The 16,492-nt window shown below is 31.4% G+C and overlaps 1 protein-coding gene and 1 long non-coding RNA gene across 4 annotated transcripts; one reads left to right on the plus strand and one right to left on the minus strand.

The window, feature by feature from the left end:
- Positions 1-284: 284 nt before the first annotated feature.
- LOC111199697 lies at positions 285-2,653 on the plus strand. Of its 3 annotated transcripts, XR_002653508.2 has the most exons (5): positions 285-390; positions 508-551; positions 667-780; positions 878-975; positions 1,596-2,653. It is a non-coding gene; the product is annotated as an uncharacterized LOC111199697 (long non-coding RNA). The 3 variants fall into 3 exon arrangements; XR_002653506.2 differs by having other exon boundaries at positions 285-551; XR_002653507.2 differs by having other exon boundaries at positions 287-589.
- An 8,533-nt stretch (positions 2,654-11,186) lies between these two features.
- LOC106441002 (cytochrome P450 CYP82D47) lies at positions 11,187-14,257 on the minus strand. Its single transcript, XM_013882784.3, has 3 exons — positions 13,247-14,257; positions 12,839-13,118; positions 11,187-12,735 (listed from the first exon to the last, which is right to left on the minus strand). The coding sequence occupies exons 1-3, from the start codon at positions 14,165-14,167 to the stop codon at positions 12,347-12,349; spliced, it is 1,590 nt and encodes a 529-aa protein (XP_013738238.1). The 5' UTR covers positions 14,168-14,257; the 3' UTR covers positions 11,187-12,346.
- Between the last annotated feature and the right edge of the window lie 2,235 nt (positions 14,258-16,492).

Consider the following 16,492-nt stretch of genomic DNA (forward strand, 5'->3'; position numbering starts at 1 on the left):
TATAGTTTTTTTAAGAAAAATTAATGTTTATATTATTAATACATTATAATGTTGACTTAATTATAATTTAATTATTTTTATTTGCACATAATTGTGGTTTGTTTTTTAAATGGGCCAGAAAGTGGCTTAACTATATTTAAGCTCATAAAATTATCAAGATGGGCTGTTATTTAGATATTTATGTTAAGCAAATTCTGTTACATAAGGAATTCAATAAAATCGGCCCAAGCCCACACAAATTCTATAGCTTTTACATGATAGAGACCATATATTTTTGCCATTTTCAGACAGCTTTTCGTTTTCCAAAAAAAAAAAAACAAACTCTCTAATAGCGATTGAACCAACAAACGATATGTGTCTTCCACGAATCGACTCAGTCTCATCTCCAAGGTTACCCATTGTTACTCTTATTTTCTTCATCCTTGACAGAGAGGTGACTCGAATCAATTCTTACAGAAAGCTTCTTTTTTTTTGCATGTCTCTCCGATGGCTTAAATATAATCGAAGTTCAAATCGTGGTGAGCTGATTCAACAGACAAAAAACTCCAAAGGTTTGTCTTCATGTTCGTAAATCCACCATTAATAACAGGTTTACTTAAGAATTTTTAATTAAAACATATTTACCAAAAGCCCATTAGATGAACCGATTTACATTTTTTTTTTCAGGTTTCATTCGTCAGAAGAAATAAAAGAACATTTTTTTCTTAACTGCTGGTTCCTCTTGGTTAAACAGAAGAAGATGGAATCTCCGAAAGTATATCTCCATCCGATCCGTAAAAGGTAATTCCAATGTTACTTTTTTTGTCTCTTCATCCATTTCTTTTAAATATAATTTGTATTTTCAGATCTAACTTTTTTTTTAAATCTGTTTTGCAAGTTGGGTCCGATGATTTTCTTTCTTATTCCGATGAGATGGGAACTTGTTGCGATGACAGTAAAATGGAACTTTAAAGTGTAAGCCGTACAAACATAAAGGTATACAAATAAATAGTCCCATTTGTTAAAATTGTAGATTCTTATACCATAAGAAATTAAATAAATATTTATAAAATATATTATACTTTCATTAAAAGGAATATTCACATATTCTCTAAAACTTAAATATTTACATATTCACCTGTAATTTCTTCTGATTTTTCAAAAAAATATATTACTTTTATTTTTATTGTGAGGTTTGCAACGGGAGTTCACAAACATCTCTACAAATGAAAAAGTTTGTATCATTAAACATTGATAGATATATAAACTATCACAGATTCACAGGTGCGTATTGAATGAAAGAATATATACTGTTACTGTCAATTATTAGTATATTGAAATATAATGTATTTTGTCTTTTATAAGATTAAAAAATAATTTGATTTAAAACACATACATTTTCAGGAACTACAAACAATCAGTACGAAGATAAGTATTATACTGAATACATCCATACATGTTTTAATTTGATCCATTCACTGTTTCATTTGGTCAAAATTTTAGGAATTTAAACTATGACGACTTAACAGAATTTCCATATTATTGTTTTTATTACCTTTTTGTCTCCAAATATGATTTCCAAACTCTCACCAAGCCCAGCATTGGATGGTTTCCAGGTGTGGTGACTTTGGCTTCGACCAACCCGTCTTCCATGGCCTAATCTCATCAAGGTAAACCATCTTTTACTTGGAAGACATATTATGAGAAACGTTTTGAGAAAATGTGTGTTGCTTTGAGGTTAAAAGACAGTATATATAAGAAAAATAAAGGTCGTGGATTTAGGTTTTCCTATTCAATACAGTTAGAGAATATATGCAGTTAGTTTAGTAAATTAATGGGAAATTAGATTTTTGGGTATATTATAATAGATATTTTCGTTACCAAAATTCATGATTTCTTGTTTTGATTTTCTCTTATTGATATGTTGAAGATATGCAAGTACAATGATTGGCCGGATATTTATGATTTAGTTATTCTTATTGTTTTGTATATATATTTTTCCAAATGAATTTACTTGCCGATTTTTTTGCTTTTGGTTATGTATATATCTTATTTTTTAATAATTGCATTTGAAACAGATTTGCAAATACAATAATTTGGCCAGTATGTTTCAAAGTGGTTTAATCCCGTATTTTTCTCAAAATATGGGTATTTTGTATAGAAAAAGTTTATTCCATAGATGGTACTTTTAAACCCAATTGTTAGTTTTTCTACTTAATATTAATAAATAAATTCATGAAATAAATATAAAAAATGGGGTTTAGGGGTTCTTCTGTATCTCAATCTATACATCTAAAAATGCAACCATACAAATATATAAACATGAGTATTTCAACCATTCATAACGCCGACCATACATATATTGTTTAATGGTGAAGCTTGCACCAAATTGAATTCTGGTAGTAAAATAAACATGTAATCGTTGATGGTACTTGATGTTCTGAATTTAAATGTACAATTTGTTACTGTCATATATTGTTTAAGCAATGGAAAAGAGCGTTATAGCAGTTCAAGATGGTTTTAAACCTTATGTATGGTGTTGAAGCAAACACAGAATCGAATTCTGTTAATGAAATAAACATGTCATCGTTCATGTAACTTGATATCTGGATTTAATTGTACAATTTTTTACGTGAATATATTGTTTAAGCAATGGAAAGATTGAAAAGTATAATTGTTTATGTGAATACATCTTTTAATACATCTACGATGGCAGAGAGAGATTAAAAGTAAGATTACACATGGTAAATTAAATAAAGGCGTTGAAAAAGACTCGAAAAAATAGGATGGTTAAATAAAAGGAAATTTAAAAAATAAAATAATTTAATTGAAATCATAGTTTAAAAATAATTCAGTGGCATGAAGTTGTAAATACTTCAAAACTTGAAGGTGGTCTCAAAAAAAGCCCTTCAGTTTTAATAGTATTGATATATCATACATAGTACTACTGGGTAACAGGTATCAGGTTCACGTATCCGTGACTACTTTACGGACAGATTATTTTAACAACTCCGATGTGGAAGCACGATAATGTACACCTAACAGGATAATATAGTGAACTAGTGTTATTATTTGTTTGATACTATTATTATCTAGTAAAGGTATTTATGAAAGAAAGATGCTCTAAAATTGAAGTCATTGTTTTCCTTTTAAGAGCCAGTTCTTTCAAAACTAAAATTTAATTCGTTAAAGATTCCTAGGTAATTGATATGAATGTCACATGTAGGAAATTAAAATTTTAAATAATATTAGTTATAGTTATAATATTCTATTCAATTGGTATGAAAGATTATATATGTATTTGCGCGATACTAGTGTATTTTAAAAACAGTTCCATCGGTTATTTTTGATAGGGTTAATTTTCTTTCTTTCTTTGTCTTATTCCAATAATGCAAATTAAGGTTTTTTTTAAGTTGTGTTCTAAAAAACTATATACAGTAGTGATTCTATAAATTCTAGATAAATTAATATACACTATAAATTAATAAATTTATCCGGTCTCGAGTTAAACCAGTATAAAACATGATACAATTTGATAAGATAATAATATTTAAAAAACTCTTAGGTAAATACATGGTTCCACTAAAATTATAACTTAATTATTATTAATATATATAAATTTATATAAACACGCACAAAATATTTTTCTGATTATCTTTCTTTAAAATCAATATCATCTCTAATTTTATTTATAATTTATCCAACTATATATAAAGTATTCTATAGTATGTAATCACCATACATAAAATATATCAATAATCTAGTAAAAATAGTTAAACATATCTTTATAAATTTTAACCAACATATAATATCATAAATGAAATATTATTTTCAGTCTTATACACTAAAAATATTTTAAAAAATAATAAATCCAAAAAAAAAATTCTTTAAGATTAATAACTCCACAAAATAATAAAATTTTGAAATCCCAACATTATTAATTTATAGAGTTTTTATGGTAGACAACCGTTTAGGTCTTCTAAAATGATAATAAATATCTTATAAACTGGCTAAAATGATAATATTATACCAATAAATAATATATAGTATTTAATATATTATAATATATTTAAAATATAATTACATACATTTTTAACTTTATGTTAGACACAATTTTAAAAACAGTTCCAGTGGTAATTTTTGATAAGGTATTCTAAAAACTAAAAATTATAGATAAAATAGGAGAGAAAGAGAATTGATTCTTTGCACACATTTTCTGATTTTTTAGAACTTTCTTCCTTTTATCATCCAGTTAATGGTAAATTGATTTTAGAATGATTTTCTTAAATTAAAATGTTTATATTTAAATTTTTAAGAATTGTAGGATAGTTCTACCGTGAAGGTTAAAGGTGCTCTAAGAATTTGATAGTTTTGTATATAATACTTCATTTGTTTCAAAAATAATTTCATTCTAACTTTTTTTAGTTTGTTTTAAAATAATTGTCACTCTATATTTTCAATGTAGTTTTTTCCAATAAATTTCTTTTTTATCCTTTTAAATAACCAAAAGATGTTTAGTGAAATTATTTTTATTTAAATAATTGCATAATAAATAAAGATAGATTAGTATATTTTATTATTTTTAATATGTGTGAAATGTGTCTAAATGATATTTATTATAAAATGGGGGAGTACAAAATAACATAATTACTTTACTTTTTGTTTCCTTTTGTTTTATATTGATTTGATTTTGGGGGACATGTGAATTTCAGTGCGCTTTGCAGCAACTCTTGATTGTAAACAAAGACATTCTTCACGTGTGAACATAATGCAACAACTCCATCGATGTTTTCTTTTTTTTTTTGTTTGGGTAGAAAAAGGATGTTTTCACCTCTTTGCCGGAAATCCAAACGTTGTAAATAGTCCATTCCACCGTAAGTTGAACCCAAATGATGGAAATTACAGCCGCAACCCTTTTACCACTAGACCATCGATGTTTTCTTTATCCTTTTATATAACAGAAGTTACAGAATCGTGTCTTTGCAAAAGAGAATTCATTTTTAGTTGTTTTTGGGTAACATCCAAAATCATGTTCACCTAAACAAATTAAAGTTTTTTATATCAATAATCATATTTGGTCATTATAATTATGTTTTCGTTGTTTTTGGGTAACAAACAAAATCATGTTTACCTAAACAAATTAATTTTTTTATATCAATAATATATGTCGTCAATATAATTGTGGCTTCCCACGAAATCAAAATATTATTAGAGTAAATTAGCTCAATATCCAAAAAGAAGTGAGATACCATAGAGTTGAGGGAAAATGGTGATGATGGGGGGAAAAAAATTGGGGGGAAATAGGGTATAGAGTGCAAATAGGGTATATGTTGTGTGTAGGGAGTACAAATTCTCATATTATTATTGTATATTTTTATGTATTACTATAGTTTTTATGACTGTTAACTACATGAACAGTAACGTTATCACATATTTGAAAAAAATACATATTAAAAATTAAGTTATTATCAATTTTTTTTTATAAATTCAAAATCCAAAACCAAAATATTGTTATTGTATTATTATAATTTGTTTTTAATGACCGTTAACTACATGAACAGTAACGTGGTCACATATTTGAAAAAAATATATATTAAAAGCTATGTTATGATCAAAACGTTTTTATAATTTCAAAATCCTATACATTTTTTTGGCTGCCGAAATTATGTTATGATAGTTCATATAGCTTTTAATGCATTACCATTATCAATATATGTTTATGTATCTATACTATTAAAAGAGAATCATTCTAAAAAAATATACTTAATTTAGGTTGTTGCATCCTTTCATTTTTAGTCCAACCTAATAACTAGATATTATAACCGAACTCCTATTATATAGCAACCAAATAATATTTTCCAACATTTAGAAATATATTGTAATCTCCCTTTTAATTCTAATATTTGTTTGGATCCACTTTTTTATCTACATATAATACCAAACGTAATTGACCTTTATAGGATCTTCAACTTATAAAATCTACCATTAACTAGTGCTATACCAATATCAACACTATTAACAAAACAAATTATATCAATGTAGAAGGTTTCATATTATGTTATTAGATTATATATTTGGGACTGCAATACTAAATTAAAAAAAAATGCTAAATAAATCTTAAGTCTTATCAACTCAACAAATAAAAATATTATAAAATGCACATCAAATATAATGAGAGAGAGTAAAGTTTAAGATTTGGGTCTTCGGGCCGAGTTGGGTCGATTCCTTTTATGTCCTAGACATTTAAACCAACTAGATATTTGAAAATTTCAGTTCGGATTCGGGTTGGTTCCGGATTGGTTCAGATTCGTAATTCAAATAACTATAATTATTGGTTACATGACGGGTCTGACCGATTTGAATATTTAAAACCCGAAAGGATTTGAAATACCCGAATACACAAAAATACCTGAAACATGAAATTTTTTGAAAACTCAAACAAAACTCTAAAAAGTTTAAATAGTTTATATAACCGAAAACTTTACCCAAAATATGAACTAAAAAACAGAAAATATCCAAAATTTTACTTGAATACCTGAAATATATAAGTAAATTTTGATAGCATCACCTTTTAACTTAAAAATATCCATAATACCAATCTTAAATATCCAGATGTGCCTAATATACACAAAACAATCGGGTACTTTGTTTAGCCGATCGAGTTTCAGATAAAACTCGGACCTAACCGAGACCCGCGGGTTCAAAAGTATACCCAATAAGTACTTTGTTTTAGAAATTGACCAAACTGAATATGTATTTTTGGATCAGTTTTGGTTCAAATTTTTGGGTTCGGATAGAGTACATATGCCTGATAGAAATTTACATAAAAAATATACATTGAGAATCTCAAATAAGCAAATTAAATCTAAATAAATATCCTTCTTTGATATAATACGACTCTGTAACGTAATAATGTAAAACAATCTCAAAATGATAATTCATATCAAATTGTGTTTTTTCTTTATAATCTAAAAATCCGCACTTCAGAGCGCGGGTCAAAATCTAGTTAGCGTATTATTTGTAGTTCGTAATCATTGTTTTTCTTCTTCTGATTTACTAATTAAAGTTCGATATCAAAACAAGGTCTTTGAGTGGAGTGTTTATCGCATGCCTGCTCCATTTTTCTCTCAAAGGTTAAATCACTGTTTGGTTGAGCTGGGGATCTTACGGCTTTGGCGCTTTCGTCGGTGATTGTTAAGATCTCCACCATCCGTATTCTCGAACTTCACAATCGGATGTTCATCCTTCAGCCAAGGCCGGCTCAACATTCTTAGGGGCCCTAGGGCAAAAAAAAAATTTACCTTCTAAAATTTATATAAATACTATGTTTAAAATATATATAAAATTTAATATGTAATATTTTGTATATATTTGTAATGAAAATAAAACTATATACATATCAAATAATTCTGGACCCTTTTTATTTTGATTTATTATATTTATAATTTTTTTATATATAAAAATATAGATTTATAAAAAAAATGGACCCCTTAATTATTATTATACGAGGGGACACGGGCTTGGGCCCGGGGTGGTCGCACCGCTTGTCCCCCCCCCCCCCCCCCCCAACTGAGCCGGCCCTGCCTTCAGCGCTTTATTTAGTGGTATCTTCTTTCTGCTCGATGCAACTCAATGTGTTTCTGACGCGACGAACCCCTAAGAACTTCTTCGCTCTGGCGGCTCATCGGTTCTACGACGTGCGCTTGCTATTTGAGGATTATGGTGGGGCCAGTGGTAGACCCAATTTTTTTTTACCTGAGTCATGATTTGTACTGTAAGTCCAAACTGTATCAAAAAGCTCAGATTATAGCATGAACGTTTTCAAAAAAAGTGAAACAGGTGTAGGAAGAGGTTTTGAAGCCAGGTTAGGAATGTCATAGTCTGAAACCCGAAATCATTCGAGCTGTTTACGAATATATTGAATAAGGCTTGCAAATTAAAATTTTAAATTAAACCGGTGTTAGTTGACCCCCATTTCCTCTGTATGGTCAGCCCTTGGGTGAGACCGTCGAATCCTGCTAAAGATATCTCCAAACTCAACTCTATTTTTTCCTCCAAAATGAAATATATAGTAAAAAATGCTCCACCCACTTCATTTTCCACTCTATAATGGAGTTTAATTTATTTTTTGTTTGTTAATCACTGAGAAATGGAGTAGGGTTAAACCATTTTTACTCTATTCTTTTTATATAGGAGATGCTCTAAGTTAGTCATCGGGGCTGGTTGGGCTGGTTATGTCTTCAAAGGTGGAGAACTCGGTGACAGAAGATCTATATTGGGATGGTGGTTTCCAGCAATGTGCTTCTCGCTGTTCCAGATCATTCTCATCCAAGCTCGAAGAAGGAAAGATACATCAGATATTTGACTTGTGCAGGGGCAAAGGACGTGAACAGTGTATAGCATCTAAGATTTGGAGCCGTATCTTCTCTCAAAGCTGGGGATTGGGGCCGTGGAACACCTCTGTGGATGTTTGCAAGGTTTCTGGTGCCGTTTCCTGATCTGGGTTTCGACACAATAGATATGTGAGGTTGTCGATCGATGATCAGAGTTGACACCAGGAGCGGATGTAGGATGCTAATTAGTAGGGGGCACAATGATTTTTTCCATTATGATTTAGTTTTAGTGTGAAAGCATTCAATAAACCCTATAGTATTTAGCAAAGAAAATTTCAAAACAGTTGGGGGCACGTGCCCCGTACCCGTTATCTTGCGTCCGCCCCTGGTTGACACCTGTGTCCACCGGAGTGGGTAGGCTTATGCTACCACAGTTTTCTTTCCCTCAGCTTCTACTCTGTTTACTTAGATTTGTAATGTCATTAGTTTTAGCCTATGTAACATAGATTTCTCACTGTTTCTCCGTTAAGCCGGAATTGTACAAATTAAATGCTTTGTTGGGGATAATTTTAATATACATATTTTAATTTTTCAAAAGTTAGATGGAGTTGGTAATCATTGTTCATATAATTATTACGTTATTTTTTTAATGTATTAGGGCATCTCCAACACCATTACATTATACATTATGATTAAGTCACGTAGGTATTCTTGGAGCTCAGTGAAGAGACTTAATTAGGAGAAAAGGAAGATAAGAAAAACTAATCAGTGTCCGATCCTGGTTGTTTTTGAATTAACCCAATTCACTATTTTTAGTACTATTTTTAGTATTATTTTGCGACTTATTCTTGGAAAACCTATAGGTTCACCAACTAATAGGATTGTGTTATTTCATATTTAATACTTCCTCTGTTTTTAAAACATGCATATTCTAGACTTTTCACATATATTAAGAAAACTCATTAAATATTTATTAATTTTTGTGAATAACAATTTTCCATAACTTTTAGCCAATAGAAATTCAATAAATACCATTAATTTTTTTGAAACTTACAATTTTTCATAAAATCATACATTGAAAAGGTAAAAAATGTATCTTTTTGAAACAAATTTTTTTTCCAGAACATACATCTTTTAGGAACGGAGGGACTATCTTTTATAAAAAGAAATAAATATTGTCAAGTTATATTATGTTTTTAAAATAAAAAGATAAAAATAAAAAATAAAAAATAGTAGTAATTACAAAAAAAATATTTTTAACGTCGTCTGCAAAGCATTAAACCCTAAATCCTAATCTCTAAATTCTAAATCCTAAACCCTAAACCCTAAACCCTTGGGTAAACCTTAAACCCTTAGATAAATCCTAATTCTAAATAAAAAACACTAAATAGTAAAATCCTAAAGTTTTAGGGTTTTACAGTTTAGTGTTTTTGATTTATAGTTTATGATTTATCCAAAGGTTTAGAGTTTATGATTTAGGGTTTAGGGATTAGAATTTAAGGTTTTGTGTTTTGCTGACGAAGTTAAAAATATTTTTTTAAAATTTTTTTTAACTACTATTTTTTTTATCTTTTTATTTTAAAAACATAATATAATTTGACAATATTTTGTTTCCTTTTCTAAAAAATATAGAATTTGAAATAATAAATTTTATTAGTTGGAGAACCTAAAGGTTCACCCTAGGGGATGAACCTAATAATAACTTTTGTTTTGCCTCTTTTACCTTAAGCACCATTTTAACTCTATTTTTTTTAATTATTGAGTTGCTTAATATTTATCTAGTGAAGTTTATATCATTTTCTTTTATTCAGGGAAGTTTTAAAATCCTTTTACTTTGATTTTCTTTAATCATTGAAGTTTTAATTATTTAATTTTCTTCAGTCATGTCTTGCGTTATATTATCTTATCTTACGTTACTTTGCTTTCATGCAACTAGTCTAGTTATAAATTTTTTGCTAAGTAGATAAATATGGATCAAATGGTTGTATATATGAGGCTCGTTCGTGTTTTTATCAAATCCACTAAATTAGAACAAGTTCATGTCAGCGATGATAAGATGATACCGGACGAAGATGTCTTTAATGTGATCGGATCACATCACAACAATCTGCTGGTGGATCATCTCATTTGCCAGAACTTGAAAATCTCAACGACAAGATAATCCAGTTTTTTTTTAAAGAATACTTTCATGCCTTGCACAAGATGTGACAAATTTAAAATTAGGGTTGGACATTCTACCCATACCCGAATCTAAATCTGAACCCAACCTAAAAATTCAAACCAAAATCCAAAGCAAAGTTACAAAATATCTGAACAGGTATTGAGTTAAGAGATAATGGATATTCGAACATGAACGTATTATCCGAACCTGACCCGATATGTAAGAATATCTGAATGAGTCTAGATCCTTGTATCAAAATATCCAAAAATTTGAAATATTCAGTCGAGCACGAACGGATACCTAAACGTCTATATCTAGTAATATAAACATCATAAATTTTTAACAAAAATAAGCTATTTAAGGCCCAATTATTCTTATGACATTATCAATCATATGGTTTATGTATGCGAAATAAATTAAGAGACTATGAAATAGCAAACAATATTCACTAATAAGAGGTCTATAATACATGCATATGAAACAACCTTTGTCTACCGAAAGTCAGCTACCAAATTTCATACATATGTTCAGTTATTGTGAAATTTGTTTTCTAACATTATATATATTTGGTATCACAACAAAATGGTGCCAGAATTTTAATTTAGCTACTCTCGATGCAACAATTACAAAACTACTTAAGTTTGAGTTTACATTCTTTCAACCAGTACGGAGCTCTTATCATATATTTAAGTCATATTTCCTTTACCAAGCTCTTTTTTTTTTTTTTTTGTCAACTTTGAAATTTATTAAACAAGTTCATAATTTACAATAAAGGCCCAAGAGAAGGGCTAGATTAAAAAGACCCAACGATGCAAACAGTTGGCCCAAACGCAAAAGAAAGAGGAGGCCCATGAGGAGCGGTCCAAAGTTTTTCAAGGCAACAACTGCCTTTGCGGTAAAGACGACACGAGAGAAAGCTTGAAACACGCGTCAAGCTCTGGATGAAAAAAGAACACGTGCCGCTTGAGTCAATCCACCGCTTCAACGCCGACGGCAATTCTTCCCCGGAACTCCAACCACCGGAAGACGAAAACGTCCAACGACGAAGGGAGATAGCTCATTGAAGAGCACTCGTTGAGAACGGAATCGAAGCCGACATCAGTTAACAAACCACCACTTCGATAAAGAGGAATCGAGCGCTGCGATCGATCTAAGAGAACAGATTCACCTGTAAATAAAAGCAGTCACCTTTATAGATAAAGAGTAGCTCGAAGGTGAAAGAGCCCAATAAAGGGAAGGAGAGAACAATCAGATCCTTAGATGGAGAGACAATCGAAACCGAAGGAGAGCATAGTGAAGCGGAGGCGAAGAGAAGAACCAAAAAAACAGAGGAACCGGTATGAACCAGTTCCAAACCGCTAACAACACCGCCACAAAGGATGGTGAGATACGAGACAGAAGCCGACGAAGACGGTGCTAAGGAAGCCACCGCTTTTCGGAGGCAAGAGCCGGCGAAGTCGACGCTAAGTTAGCTATCACTTCCCGGAATCAAAAGCTGGTGAAGACATTGTTTATGGGAACCACAGCTTCCTAGAGACAACCATCTGATCTATTGATCAGACAAACAAAAAGTTTTGAGAACTCTCATCACCACCTCCGTGAAAGATATCAGAGAGAGAACGGAGGGATAAGAGAGAAACTCTTTTTTTTACGCAAGCTCTTATGCGAATATATTTCAACCAGTACGGAGCTCTTTTTTCCAAGTCATATTTACAGTTTACCCATAAAAATATTTCATTATTTATTACGGGAGCAATCGGAAACCATAATACGAAAAATACATGAAGGAAAAAGGTGATGCAAAGAAAGACCGGAAGTTCTTTTATTTGCTAGCAGATTCTTGACCAAATTAAGATCGATGTAATATTATTCATTAAGCCTTGTTGGAGAAGTTTTCGCTGTTGCTATCAACAAGGTAGAGGGACTCATGCAGCCGAGGAGTAATGAAGACTTCAAGAGGAGTGGCTTTGAGATTGACCAAGTTGTTGTCCTCCGTCATGTCCACGTTTTGGTTTGATGGGTTTGCCACGTCAAAGCTGTGTAAGAACCTAGCCAGGATGTACTGAACCATCTTCGTACCTAAAAGAGATGCGGGGCAAGCTCGTCGTCCTAACCCAAATGGAAAGAGCTTATGATTCATCTTCCCACCAACATCCACTTCTTTGTGAGATGTCAAGAATCTCTCTGGCTCGAACTCTTCCGGGTTTGGCCAAATAGTCGGATCTCTCTGGACCTTCCACTCATTTACCATCACGTGTGTCCCTAATAATGAATCATACATCAAATAGTAGAATACAAATTAATAATTAGTTTTTTATATATAGTTATAAGAGAAAAAACAGAATTACTGTATCAAAAATATAACCTGCGGGAATATGAAAGTTGCCATTGGCAATGACAAAATCTTCGGTCGTTTCCCTATAAGCGACGAAGGGGGCTGGAGGGTACAAACGAAATGTTTCCTTGACAATGGCTTGGAGATAAACCAAGTCTTTGAGGTCGGACTCCTCCACTACTCTCTGATTACCGATTGTGCGGTCCAACTCTTCTTGAGCTTTCCTCAACACGTGCTGGTTGTTCACGAGCAACGATACAGCCCAAACTAGAATCGCAACAACTGCATCGCTCCCAGAAATAGCCATGTTCTTTCGTACACACAAAAAGAAAAATCCGACTTCATTTTCATGTGAGTTAATATGGTGTGCAAAAAAAGTATTAGAGAACCACATAAAACAAATAGAGCAACTTTGTTGGTTGAGTGAGATCTTCTTACAAGGCAGACGGCTTTAGCGGTTTTATGAGCATCACTCGAGCCTAGAATCTTGTGTTGTTCAATGCTCTCAAGGACCATGTCCAAGTAATCCTTTTCACTCTCTCCCCTCTTATTCTTGTGCTCTTCAATCCAAGATTCAAAAACACAGTCCAACTCTTGAGCCATTCTCTTCATTATCTTCTTTTCCTTCCATTCCAACCAACCCAGGTATGGTATAAAATCAGATATAGAGTAGCGACCGAAGTTCTGGACTGCCTCCAGAATCAACTTCCCGATTCTTCTTGCTTCTCCCGCTTCGCAGTTGGGACTATTCCCGTAATATCTCTTCCCCGCGACCATCATCACCGTCATGTTTGTGGCGACATTGATAAACTCTGGCTTCATGTCCACCAAGACTCCTTTTTGATGAGGCCGACCATTGTGCTGCTCCCACCTCACGTACAAGTCTCTGAACGCCACGTCAACCTCTCCGGCTCTACGACCCTTTAACGTATCAACCACTGAGGCTGACATAAGTTGTGATATCACTATCTTCCGTATCTCTCTCCAGTACGCTCCCTGAGGACTAACCAACGGGAGCAAGCCATCGTATCCTAAAATTTCACCTGCAATCATGTCTTGTCGACGTAAGAACTTGTCGTGGACGGTGTAGACTTCTCTAGCCACCTCTTCGCTGCTTATGACCAGGGCGTTGCGAGAACCAATTTTCGTCATGAACGCGGGTCCGTACACATCGGCCATGGCCCCGAACGCAACATGTGCTTGTGGCTTTACAGAGCGATACATTGGTAAATGGCCGACCACCGGCCATGCTCCGGGGACCATAGGCGCTGTACCTTTACTCTTCTTTGGACGAAGTATCAAGAAACAAAGAGGGATAAGGGAGAGAGCAAAGAGAAGAAACAGCTCATTGAAATCCATGTTTGGTTCTGTTATTACGACTGCTTGGGTTGGGTCTATATATATATATATATAGACGAACCGTCCATCGATATTTTTATTGTCAAACCTACTACAGGATAATTATTTTTAAGGGCTGTATTTAATCAGTGGATGAATGAGGTTGGTGGGAATAAATATATATAGTTGGTGAATTATGTTTTGGCTCTATTTTTATTAGATTAAAGTTTTATTTGTTTTTCAATAAAAGTTCAACCACTCATATTTTATATTTCAACTTATTTTTTAATTTTAAAATAAAAAACCTTTAACACCATTCTTTTAAATATCAAATGCACACGTGTTCTTATATATCTTATTTTTATTATACTATATTTGAAAATGATTAAATATTATGGAAGAAGAGAGCATTGGGAAAAATAAAGGGAGAATTTGCTCAATATACAAAACACTAATGGAAATGAAGAATATATCAGTGATTTTGACATAATTCATTCGCTAACATTTAGGCAAAGAAAAGTCCGGTTTTGTCCTTTCAATGTACAAGTTGCCGGTTACTGGTAGAGATGACGTGGTCGTTTAGCATCACACGAGAGACCGAAGACAACGTCACCAATTTATTTACCATATGCAGAAAAAGATAACACACTGTCAAACAGAATGGAAAACAAATATACAGTATAGTAAGTAATTTCAAATAGAACATAATCCTATAGATAATGCAAATATAATATAGATTTAACACAACATACGTAAATAATGAACCACCGAATCCTCCTATACTCAAATCTCTACTTAATAAATCTAAACCCTAGGTAAGATCCTATAAACCCAAATACAATCTATAAACAATTATATATAAAGAAAATAATATAGAGAAACGTAAAGAATAGAATACTATATCTAATAGTATAGTAACCTTACATAAATAACCGTAATAATAATACATACTATACTATAATTCTAACGAATATAGTATGGTCTGCAACTTCATCTTCTTCCCCTCGTCCTTTTTTTCAGACATAATATAGCGGTATACACTATGTAAGTAGAAGTATGTACTATGACACTGATATGGAATAGAATCAACCATACTATACGACACTGAAGCCACAAACTTGCGGTTCCAGGGCTTTACAGATACCGATTGCGGCATGCAATCTCAATTTTGATTCATCTACTCTTAGACTGGGACATGCAGTATCAATCGTTGAATATATCAGAAACAAAAAGACTAACCTATGCAATTTTATGACTACTACTGTATGTTGAAGAAATCGTCACCGAACTCACTGACAAAAGCCCATAAATCCCACAACACACATGACGGACGGTGTGAGTAGATCTTAAATAACGATGCTTATGACTCTTCGTAGACCCTTCACCGCAACCAGTCACCGGAAACGCTTTTAACAGTGAAACTAATTAATTTTATCTTCCAAAAATAACAGTTAATGTGTGAGTGAAGATGAAGAGGCCACGATGTCAAAGAAGAAAAGATGAATTTTTTTTTTATTTTAATTCTAGCCGGTTGCGAGTGGGGTATAAAGGTATTATTATAGAAAATATACGGTGTATCGTTGTGTTTTAGGGTAAAGAGCTACTGACTTAATTATAATTTTTTTCTGTGCTATAGAATCCAATTTCCCAAAAATAAACTCTGAACTTTATTTCTCGTGACTATATCTTTCAAACTTTACAGTAGTATGTATTTCATTTTGAACTCAATAAAAATTCAGAAATACTACATAAAATTTGTACTTTGTTCATTTCCGAACTTTGTAGTAATACATATTTCATACTAAATTAAACAAACATTCAAAAATATTATATAAACTCTCAAAACCGTGCCGTCAAATTTTTAAAATAATAAATTTTCAAAAAAAATTTATTAATCTAAATTGTTACTTTTAAAATTATTAAAAATTGAAAAATCTTTGTAAAAATTTAATTGTATTTTAAATAAATCTTTATATGCATAAACAACACAAAATCCTAATTTTACAATATATTTGAATAAGAAAATATTAAAATTAATAAATTAATTTAAATTTATAAAATAGTGATTTTTTAAATTTAAATTTTAAAAACATAAGAAATCTTATATTTATTTAATAAAACTAAAACATTAATTTTTTATAACATTTATCTGATTAAACTAAAACTTATATATAAGTCAATGTTTACACATTTATAAAAGAAATTTACTTTGGTATATCAGTTAATATGCTCTTACGTATCTATCAATGTGAGAGTTTGAATCTCCCAAAAACTAATTTTAAATTTTACAGAATTTATCATTTTTTACAGAAACTATCCAAAACAAAATGACGTCATTTTGATAAA

This window comes from Brassica napus, chromosome A3, assembly GCF_020379485.1.
Source record: "Brassica napus cultivar Da-Ae chromosome A3, Da-Ae, whole genome shotgun sequence".
Taxonomy (NCBI): Eukaryota; Viridiplantae; Streptophyta; class Magnoliopsida; order Brassicales; family Brassicaceae; genus Brassica; species Brassica napus.